This window comes from Entelurus aequoreus, linkage group LG06 (assembly GCF_033978785.1).
Source record: "Entelurus aequoreus isolate RoL-2023_Sb linkage group LG06, RoL_Eaeq_v1.1, whole genome shotgun sequence".
NCBI classification, from domain to species: Eukaryota; Metazoa; Chordata; class Actinopteri; order Syngnathiformes; family Syngnathidae; genus Entelurus; species Entelurus aequoreus.
Window position 1 is genome coordinate 80693297 of NC_084736.1, and position 12070 is coordinate 80705366.

The following is a 12070-nucleotide window of genomic DNA, read 5'->3' on the forward strand; positions in this document are numbered from 1 at the left end:
ATGAGCTTTGGGTTATGACCGAAAGGACAAGATCACGGGTACAAGCGGCCAAAATGAGTTTGGGTCTCTCCCTTAGAGATAGGGTGAGAAGCTCTGTCATCCGGGAGGAGCTCAAAGTAAAGCCGTTGCTCCTCCACATGGAGAGGAGCCAGATGAGGTGGTTCGGGCATCTGGTCAGGATGCCACCCGAACGCCTCCCTATGGAGGCGTTTAGAGCACGTCCGACCGGTAGGAGGCCACGGGGAAGACCCAGGACACGTTGGGAAGACTATGTCTCCCGGCTGGCCAGGGAACGCCTCGGGATGCCCCAGTAAGAGCTGGACCAAGTGGCTGGGGAGAGGGAAGTCTGGATGGATGGATATATTGTGTCTAATTGGAGTTGTCGAGATTACCCCCTTACCTCAGCGACAGCTTTAGTGATGTAACAGGGCCCTTCCAAATAAATAGAGGAGGCGCGCGGGCTTGACTTTTAGAACGTAGTTTGGATCTGTAACTAGAATACAGCCCAAAACACGTGTCTCCTCATGAGCTAAATTGAATTCTGTCTCTGCATGATTCCTTGCTTCTTGTCTGATTATTAGATGTCATCAGTGTTTGAACCCGACAAGAGATGTATTCCACATTAAACGCCACTTTTTTTCATCTGTTCAATGTGTGATTGTGAGCTAAACTGAGGACAGCGGAACACATCTCAACAACAGAAAACACGTAAAGGGACGGAGGCCTAGAGTGAGGTAAGAAAGTCGGGCAAACTTGTAATACCTGACTGCTTTGACAACTGCATCAAAACCAGTGAAGTTGTCACGTTGTGTAAAAGGTAAATAAAAACAGAATACAATGATTTGCAAACCCTTTTCAACTTATATTCAATTGAATAGACTGCAAAGACAAGATACTTAACGCTCAAACTGGAAAACATTGTTGTTTTGGGCAAATATTAGCTCATTTGGAATTTGATGCCGGCAACATGTTTTAAAAAAAACTGATAAAGTTGAGGAATGCTCATCAAACACTTATTTGGAACATCCCACAGGTGAACAGGCTAATTGGGAACAGGTGGGTGCCATGATTGGGTATAAAAGCAGCTTCCATGAAATGCTCAGTCGTTCACAAACAAGGATGGAGCGAGGGTCACCACTTTGTCAACAAATGCGTGAGCAAATTGTTGAACAGTTTAAGAACAACATTTCTCAACCAGCTATTGCAAGGAATTTAGGGATTTCACCATCCACGCTCCGTAATATCATCAAAAAGTTCAGATAATCTGGAGAAATCACTGCACGTAAGCGGCAATGCCCGTGAACTTCGATCCCTCAGGCGGTACTGCATCAAAAAGCGACATCAGTGTGTAAAGGATATCACCACATGGGCTCGGGAACACTTCAGAAAACCACTGTCAGTAATCATTTATCAACAACACCCAGAAACACCACCGGGTTCGCTGGGCCCGAGCTCATCTAAGATGGACTAATGGAAAGTGGAAAAGTGTTCTGTCGTCTGACGAGTCCACATTTCTAAGAAGGTTCTAAGAATCTGGATAAATCACTGCACGTAAGCCATGATATTACGGACCTTGGATCCCTCAGGCAGTACTGCAAAGGATATCACCACATGCGCTCAGGAACACAAAACGGTGTGTTTTTTTTTAGCATATTGTGCTTGATAGTAGGGCGCCTACCTTTAGATGGCTCCGTACGCTTGGGAAGATCCAATGTGTCATAGTTTTTGTCATTCTCACCATTTTTTCTACCTGGATAGGGGAGAGAGAGAGGAAGACACGACGTCATACACTGGAAAAAAGGAGCTCACGATCTAAAATGTAGACAGAGCATAATATCATTTCAAAGATCAGAGACTAGTACATGTAGTGTACATATATATATATATATATATATATATATATATATATATATATATATATATATATATATATATATATATATATATATATATATATATATATATATATATATATATATATATATATATATATTAGGGCTGCAACAACTAATCGATTAAATCGATTAAAATCGATTATACAAATAGTTGCCGATTAATTTAGTCATCGATTCGTTGGGTCTATGCTATGCGCATGCGCAGAGGCTTTTTTTTTTTTTTTTTTTAAATAAACCTTTATTTATAAACTGCAACATGTACAAACAGCTGAGAAACAATATTCAAAATAAGTATGGTGCCTGTATGCTGTTTTTTTCAATAAAATACTGGAAAGGATAGAAATGTAGTTTGTCTATTTTATCCGATTATTAATCGATTAATCGAAGTAATAATCGACAGATTAATCGATTATCAAATTAATCGTTAGTTGCAGCCCTAATATATATATATATATATATATATATATATATATATATATATATATACATACACACATTTATTATTATGTAGGTATATATATATACAAACCCCGTTTCCATATGAGTTGGGGAATTGTGTTAGATGTAAATATAAACGGAATACGGTGATTTGCAAATTATTGTATTCCGTTTATATTTACATCTAACACCATTTCCCAACTCATATGGAAACGGGGTTTGTATGTATATACAACTCTTATTTTTTTGTGATAGAGTGATTGGAGCACATACTTGTTGGTCACAAAAAGACATTCATGAAGTTTGGCTCTTTTATGAATTTATTATGGGTCTACTGAAAATGAATTTTTGACCACTCTTGACAAAATTGGTGCAGTTCAGCTAAATGTGTTGGTTTTCTGACATGGACTTGTTTCTTCAGCATTGTCCACACGTTTAAGTCAGGACTTTTCGGGAAGGCCATTCTAAAACCTTCATTCTAGCCTGATTTAGCCATTCCTTTACCACTTTTTGTCCTGTTGGAACACCCAACTGCGCCCACGACCCAACAAGGTTGTCCTGAAGAATTTGGAGGTAATCCTCCTTCTTCATTGTCCCATTTACTCTCTGTAAAGCACCAGTTCCATTGGCAGCAAAACAGGCCCAGAGCATAATACTACCACCACCATGCTTGACGGTGGGCATGGTGTTCCTGGGATTAAAAACCTCACCTTTTCTCCTCCAAACATATTGCTGGGTATTGTGGCCAAACAGCTCAATTCTTGTTTCATCTGACCACAGAACTTCCCTCCAGAAGGTCTTATCTTTGTCCATGTGATGTCAGATGAATCAACAACCTAAACTCATCAGCCCGGAGGTTGGGTCTTGGGCGTAGTTGGGTGTTCCAACAGGACAATGACCCCAAACACACCTCAAAAGTGGTAAAGGAATGGCTAAATCAGGCTGGAATTAAGGTTTTGGAATGGCCTTCCCAAAGTCCTGACTTACGCTGGGGGCAGTAATGTGAAGTAATAGTGAACAATGGCGACTAGAGTAAAGATCATAGTAGTTAATACTGTGATTAATACTTGTTACAAAACTAAATGTGGGACATACCGTATTTTACGGACTATAAGTCGCAGTTTTTTTCACAGTTTGGCCGGGGGTGCGACTTATACTCAGGAGCGACTTATGTGTGAAATTATTTTGCCCCCCTTAACATGCTTCAAAACTCACCAAATTTTACACACACATCAAAAAACGTGTACACAACACTTTAGTCTAAAAACCAAACCCCAAAAATCAAAATTGCGCTCTAGCGCCCCCTAGGGAAAAAACAAAAACAAACCGCCTGTAACTCCCACTAGGAAGGTCGTAGAGACATGAAACAAAAACCTCTATGTAGGTCTCACTTAGACCTAAAACTCATAATGACACATCCTCGGGCAAAAACCAACAGGAAGTTGGCAATTTCCCATTTAATTATTATTATTATTCTTTTTTATTATTCTTCCGCAGCTTTGTGCACTACTTTGCCCCACTTAACATGCTTCAAAACTCACCAAATTTTACACACACATCAAAAAACGTGTACACAACACTTTAGTCTAAAAACCAAACCCCAAAAATCAAAATTGCGCTCTAGCGCCCCCTAGGGAAAAACAAAAACAAACCGCCTGTAACTCCCACTAGGAAGGTCGTAGAGACATGAAACAAAAACCTCTATGTAGGTCTCACTCAGACCTACATTTCATAATCCAACGTCCTCGGGCAAAAACCAACAGGAAGTTGGCAATTTCCCCTTCAAGACAAAAATTTACTAAAAACACTCATTTTTGTCTCTTTGAGCTGTAATTTGACCCCCTTAAAATACTTCAAAACTCACCAAATTGGACACACACATCAAGACTGGCGAAAATTGCGATCTAATCAAAAAAACCAAACCCCAAAACTCAAAATTGCGCTCTAGCACCCCCTAGGAAGGAAACACAGACAAAACTGCCTCTAACTCCCAGTAGGAATGTCGTAGAGACATGAAACAAAAACTTCTATGTAAGTTTCACTTAGATCTATATTTACTTTTCACACACATCAGGACTGGTGGAAATTGCGATCTAAGAAAAAAAACGAACCCCAAAACTCAAAATTGCGCTCCGGCGCAAATTTTGAATAAAACAGAGACAAAACTGCTCCTCGGAGGAAAACACAGACACAACTGCTTGTAACTTCCGGTAGGAACGTCTTAGAGATATGAAACAAAAACCTCTATGTAGGTCTCACTTAGACCTACATTTCATAGATTGACATCCTTCAGCAACTAGCACCTGCCAAATATGCGGGCCCAACCAACGCTGCTTCCATCCTAAATTTTTTTTGACCCTGCCTCTTAAAAGAATCGGAATCGAGAATCGCCAGGAATCGGAATCAAAACAAAGAATCGGAACCGGAATCGGAATTGTTCGAATTCAAACTATACCCAACCCTAGTGGTGGTAGTTAGGGATGTCCGATAATGGCTTTTTGCCGATATCCGATATTCCGATATTGTCCAACTCTTTAATTACCGATACCGATATCAACCGATACCGATATCAACCGATACATGCAGTCGTGGAATTAACACATTATTATGCCTAATTTGGACAACCAGGTATGGTGAAGATAAGGTACTTTTTTTTAAAAATTAGTAAAATAAGATAAATAAATTAAAAACATTTTCTTGAATAAAAAAGAAAGTACAACAATATAAAAACAGTTACATAGAAACTAGTAATGAATGAAAATTAGTAAAATTAACTGTCAAAGGTTAGTACTATTAGTGGACCAGCAGCACGCACAACCATGTGTGCTTACGGACTGTATCCCTTGCAGACTGTATTGATATATAATGTAGGAACCAGAATATTAATAACAGAAAGAAACAACCCTTTTGTGTGAATGAGTGTAAATGGGGGAGGGAGGTTTTTTGGGTTGGTGCACTAATTGTAAGTGTATCTTGTGTTTTTTATGTTGATTTAATTAAAAAAAAAAAAAAAAAAAAAAAAAAAAAAAAAACGATACCGATAATAAAAAAAACGATACAGATAATTTCCGATATTACATTTTAACGCATATATCTGCCGATAATATCGGACATCTCTAATTATTATATATATATATGGTCTATAAATATAATAAATCGTGGAGCTAAAAAATAACCCCTGGTGTCTGTTGCCGTCACCTCCCCCTGTTAAATACATAACAGTATGTATACTTTTGACCCAGCAGATTTGCTCACATTTTCAGTAGACCCATAATAAATTCATAAAAGAACCAAACTTCATGAATGTTTTTTTGTGACCAACAAGTATGTGCTCCAATCACTCTGTCACAAACTATAAATAAAAGATGATTGGTATATTATTGGTGGCATAATAGCCAGTGAGGCAGTGATGCTATGACACTCAAATGACCTTCACAGTCAAGTGTCCTGCACAAGAAAACCTAAAGTCAAATATACTGTACTAGGTCTTATCTTGTCTGTTGGCTTGTTATGATGACATGTACAAACAAGCACTTCCTGTGCGGGAAACACCTTCACTAATGCAAGGACGTGAAGGAAATGGGAGTGGGCGTGGTGATTACAACTTGTTAATTAACTAATGGTCTTCTTGCACGCTCACGATAACGCCCATGAGACAGGACGGAGATTTACACACAAGCTCATTCACGCCACACCATTTCCCAGACGGGGTAATAATGGCAGCAAGGAGCGATTGCTTCCCTTCAGGAAAGAAACCCTCCGACTCAAAGTGGCCAAAAAGAAATGAGTGATTCAGCATAAGCACACAGCGCTTTAGTATGGTACATTTACAAAGCTTTTGATCAATTAATTACATATTTATGACTACAGTCGTGGTATGTAATTAACTTTTAAGCTGCACAATTTTAATTAAATTAAACTCGCATTTTCAAGCAAAATGAGCTTAAAGGAACAGCATCGTGGATGATGCTACGTCAGACTACGCTGCAAAAACAAGAAAAAAATATATAAAAATTTGAGGTATTTTATTTGAACTAAGCAAAATTATCTGCCAATAGAACAAGAAAATTTGGCTTGTCAAGACTTTCCAAAACCAGTAAACTCAATGAACCCCAAAATACCTTAAAATAAGTAAATTCTCACTAATAACAAGTGTCAGAATAATTGTATCGAAGTTATCACAGAACGTTGTGCCTCAATGAGTTCCCGGCGAGCAGACAAAAGCCGTCTTTGATCTTACCAATCAAAAGGCGTGTAAAACTCCACTGTGTAGGATGGGAAGCGACACGAAGGGGTGGGTTTCTTTGAGCTATTGTAATCCACAGGAAGATTTTGTCTTGACCCGAGATCTACAAAGCGGAAAGGAAGGAGGACCGGACCCCCCCCCCTACAGGCGACCTTTTCTTTTAACTGTTTTGTAACCGACGGCTGTTTACGACCCCCCTCCCTTTAGAAACAGCTGTTGCCATGTAATCAGGGAAAGTCCAAATAAAAGAGGAGGCGTACAATCTTTCGTCAGAGCGTGGTGGGAGACTGCGCAAGGGTACAGGTCTATGCGTTTCTCCTCGTTGAGCCAAACTTAATTCTGTCTCTGTTTAATTCCTTGCTTCTTGTCTTGTTTAATAGAGGTCATCAGTAGGGATGTCCGATAATGGCTTTTTGCCGATATGTGATATTGTCCAACTCTTTAATTACCGATACTGATATCAACCGATACCGATATCAACCGATATATGCAGTCGTGGAATTGTTATGCCTAATTTGGACAACCAGGTATGGTGAAGATAAGGTACTTTTTAAAAAAATTAGTAAAATAGGATAAATAAATTAAAAACATTTTCTTGAATAAAAAAGAAAGTACAACAATATAAAAACAGTTACATAGAAACTAGTAATGAATGGAAATTAGTCAAATTAACTGTTAAAGGTTAGTACTATTAGTGGAGCAGCAGCACGCACAATCATGTGTGCTTACGGACTGTATCCCTTGCAGACTGTATTGATATATATTGATGTATAATGTAGGAACCAGAATATTAATAACAGAAAGAAACAACCCTTTTGTGTGAATGAGTGTAAATGGGAGGAGGGAGGTTTTTTGGCTTGGTGCACTAATTGTAAGTGTATCTTGTGTTTTTTTATGTTGATTTAATAAATTAAAAAAAAAACAAAAAAAACAAAAAAACGATACTGATAATAAAAAAAACGATACCGATAATTTCCGATATTACATTTTAACGCATATATCGGCCGATATTATCGGACATCTCTAGTCATCAGTGTTTGAACCTGACAACTACTATATGAGTACGTATTTTCTATTGTTTCATGCAAAAACTGAAATCTAAGTAAGATGAAATATCTCAAATAAGGGTGATATTTGCTTATTTTCTGTCTGATAAGATAATTCTTCTCACTAAGCAGATTTTATGTTAGAGTGTTTTACTTGTTTTAAGTGTTTTGGTCCTAAATGATCTCAGTAAGATATTACAGCTTGTTGCTGAGATTTGATGAGCTATATTGAGTAAAACATGCTTGAAACTAGAATATCAACTGTTGCAAAGCTGTGTCATCAACACTCACAAGTATAAAACTACTTTTTTAAAGTCATCATTTATTATTTCATGAAAAAAAAATCATGACTTTGACACAATTGTGTCTCATAATTAAAACAGATGACAGCCAAATGGACGTTGCCGTTTTATGTTCAATGAAACAATAGAAAATACGTACTCATATAGTAGTTGTCAGGTTCAAACACTGATGACCTCTATTAAACAAGACAAGAAGCAAGGAATCAAACAGAGACAGAATTAAATTTGGCTCAATGAGGAGAAACGCCTAGACCTGTACTCTCGCACAGTCTCCCACCACGCTCTGACGAAAGATTGTGAAGTGAAGTGAAGTGAATTACATTTATATAGCGCTTTTTCTCAAGTGACTCAAAGCGCTTTACATTGTGAAACCCAATATCTAAGTTACATTTAAACCAGTGTGGGTGGCACTGAGAGCAGGTGGGTAAAGTGTCTTGCCCAAGGACACAACGGCAGTGACTAGGATGGCGGAAGCGGGGATCGAACCTGCAACCCTCAAGTTGCTGGCACGGCCGCTCTACCAACCGAGCTATACCGTTGTACGTCTCCTCTTTTATTTCGACTTTCCCTGATTACATGGCAACAGCTGTTTCTAAAGGGAGGGGGGGTCGTAAACAGCCATCGCCTTTGGTTACAAAACAGTTCAAAGAAAACGTCGCCAATTGTGTCTCATAATTAAAACAGATGGCAGCCAAATGGACTTTGCTGTTTTATTTTCAATGAAACAATAGAACATACGTACTCATATAGTAGTACAGTTGTTATTAGTGAGAATATACTTATTTTAAGGTATTTTTGGGTTCATTGAGGTTAGCTAATTTTACTTGTTTTGGAAAGTCTTGACAAGTCAAATTTTCTTGTTCTATTGGCAGATAATTTTGCTTAGTACAAATAAAATACTCCTAATTTTTTATTTAATTTTTCTTGTTTTTGAACACTGACTTTTTGCAGTGTCATACATGCAAAATCTGCATTTAAATTTGTTTTTAATTATACACGCAGTCAACATTATATAAAATTGTACATACAATTGTATATAATGTGTAAGCTATTTTGCATATTATTTGGATCTTAGTAGATCAGGCCCTTATTCTATGTTTTGTTGTAATTAGTCATTTGAGCAAAGCACCACTCAGTCATGTACAAAACCCAAAACCGGTGAAGTTGTCACGTTGTGTAAATGCTAAATAAAAAGAGAATACAACAAATCCTTTTCAACTTATATTCAATTGAATAGACTGCAAAGACAAGATATTTAACATTCAAACTGGAAAACTTTGTTATTTTTTTGCAAATATTAGCTCATTTGGAATTTGATGCCTGCGACATGTTTCAAAAAAGCTGGCACAAGTGGCAAAGAAAACGGAATAATGCTCATCAAACACTTATTTGGAACATCCCACAGGTGAACAGGCTAATTGGGAACAGGTGGGTGCCATGATTGGGTATAAAAGCAGCTTCCGTGAAATACTCAGTTGTTCACAAACAAGGACGGGGCGAGGGTCACCACTTTGTCGACAAATGCGTGAGCAAATTGTTTAAGAACAACATTTCTCAACCAGCTATTGCAAGGAATTTAGGGATTTCACCGTATTTTTATCAAAAGGTTCAGAGAATCTGGAGAAATCACTGTACGTAAGCGATGATGTTACGGACCTTCGATCCCTCAGACTGTACTGCGTCAAAAAGCCACATCAGCGTGTAAAGGACATCACCACACTTCAGAAACCACTGTCAGTAACTACAGTCGTTCGCTACATCTGTAAGTGCAAGTTAAAACTCTCCTATGCAAAGCGAAAAGCCATTTATCAACAACACCCGGAAACGCCGCTGGCTTCGCTGGGCCCCGAGCTCATCTAAGATGGACTGATGCAAAGTGGAAAAGTGTTCTGTGGTCTGACGAGTCCACATTTCAAATTGTTTTGGGAAACTGCGGACGTCGTGTCCTCAGGAACAAAGAGGAAAAGAACCATCCGGATTGTTATAGGCGCGAAGTGTAAAAGCCAGCATGTGTGATGGTATGGGGGTGTATTAGTGCCCAAGACATGGGTAACTCACACATCTGTGAAGGCACCATTAATGCTGAAAGGTACATACAGGTTTTGGAGCAACGTTATCATGGACGCCCCTGCTTATTTCAGCAAGACAAAGCCAAGCCACGTGTTACAACAGCGTGGCTTCATAGTAAACGAGTGCGGGTACTAGACTGGCCTGCCTGTAGTCCAGACCTGTCTCCCATTGAAAATGTGTGGCGCATTATGAAGCCTAAAATAGCAGAAGGGAGACCCCCGGACTGTTGAACAACTTAAGCTGTACATCAAGCAAGAATGGGAAAGAATTCCACCTGAGAAGCTTCAAAAATGTGTCTCCTCAGTTCCCAAACCTTTACTGGGTGTTGTTAAAAGGAAAGGCCATGTAACACAGTGGTGAACATGCCCCTGTGCCAGATTATTTGCACAAAAACAATTTAGTTTCTCAGTGTGAACATTAAATATCTTGTCTTTGCAGTCTATTCAATTGAATATAAGTTGAAAAGGATTCCACTCATGACTACTTCTCACTGATATTTTATAGGAATGAGAGGCGGGAGTTGGATTGGACCAGGACAACTGAAGAAAAGGTTTAGTAGGGCACTCACCTTGATTAAACCATTCCTCTACAGTTAGCCACGGAAGCAGCAGCCCAAAGAACACAAAGAACACATACAAGAGAGAAAGGGCATGGTGAAAAAGCCATGCTTATTACATGACAACAACAATATGCTGGAGGGGAAAATAAACAACAAGTCATCGTTTGTGCAAAAAGGAGACGAGATCGAGCGGAGAAGGAGTTCGGAAAAAGATTAAAGAGAGAAAAATAATCATGAAGTACTTTTAAGAGGGAGAGGAGAAAATATGTGGAGCCATTAGTAGTCTATAAGTGTTGAGTTCAAAGAGCCTGTAATATTTCTGTCCAGACGACAGTCAAATGAAAGACTCGATTGTTAAAAGTATTTTTCTTCAAGTTAGTCGGAATGAAAAAAAACATTCTTAACAACAGCACAAGCTTTATATACGGCAAAAAGTGAAATATGTCAAATAAGGGTGATATTTGCTTATTTTCTGTCTGATGAGATCATTCTTCTCACTAAGCAGATTTTATGTTAGAGTGTTTTACTTGTTTTAAGTGTTTTGCTCCTAAATGATCTCAGTAAGATATTACAGCTTGTTGCTGAGATTTGATGAGCTATATTGAGTAAAACATGCTTGAAACTAGAATATCAACTGTTGCAAAGCTGTGTCATCAACACTCACAAGTAGAAAACTACGTTTTTAAAGTCATCATTTCTTATTTCAAGCATTAAAAAAAAAAAAATCATGATTTTGACACAATTGTGTCTCATAATTAAAACAGATGACAGCCAAATGGACTTTGCTGTTTTATTTTCAATGAAACAATAGAAAACACATACTCATATAGTAGTACAGTTGGCACAGTACAGTAAACTGACAGTTAATATTTAAACATTTAACATTTCTAACAATTTTGAACAGAAATAGTTCATGCACATTCAGATAAATTCTTCAAAATTACAATTTGTCGGGGGCCCGGGCTGTATATATGCGCACTAATTGACTGAAAGAGCACGCACTTGGCGTGATGATGTCATGTTATCCATGGAAAAATGCATTTTTAGACCATATGATTTGCCTGAGCGGCTAGGACGGGGGTCGGCAACCCGCGCCGCATGCGGCTCATTATCGCCGCCCTAGTGGCTCTCTGGAGCTTTTTCAAAAATGTATGAAAAATGGAAAATGATGAGGGGAAAAAAAATATATTTTTTGTTTTAATATGGTTTCTGTATGAGGACAAACATGACACAAACCTCCCTAATTGTTATAAATCACACTGTTTATATTAAACATGCTTCACTGATTCGAGTATTTGCCGAGCGCCGTTTTGTCCTACTAATTTTGGCGGTCCTTGAACTCACCGTATAGTTTGTTTACATGTATAACTTTCTCCGACTTTCTAGGACGTGTTTTATGCCACTTCTTTTTCTGTCTCATTTTGTCCACCAAACTTTTAACGTTGTGCGTGAATGCACAAAGGTGAGTTTTGTTGATGTTATTGACTTGTGTGGAGTGCTAATCAGGCATATTT

General features: G+C 38.3%; 1 protein-coding gene across 12 annotated transcripts in view; it reads right to left on the reverse strand.

Annotated features, from left to right (window-relative positions):
* Positions 1 to 12070, reverse strand: part of arvcfb (ARVCF delta catenin family member b) — a 492749-nt gene that overhangs the window by 62561 nt on the left and 418118 nt on the right. For 9 of the 12 annotated variants that reach the window (XM_062051626.1, XM_062051621.1, XM_062051620.1 and 6 more), the window contains 2 exons: positions 10566 to 10583; positions 1679 to 1750 (listed from right to left, as the gene is read on the reverse strand). The exons of 1 other annotated variant lie outside the window; for it this stretch is intronic. In XM_062051626.1, coding sequence (XP_061907610.1) covers positions 1679 to 1750; positions 10566 to 10583 — 90 coding nt within the window. The remainder of the gene's footprint in view (positions 1 to 1678; positions 1751 to 10565; positions 10584 to 12070) is intronic. 2 more of the 12 variants (XM_062051624.1, XM_062051623.1) reach the window with 1 other exon arrangement.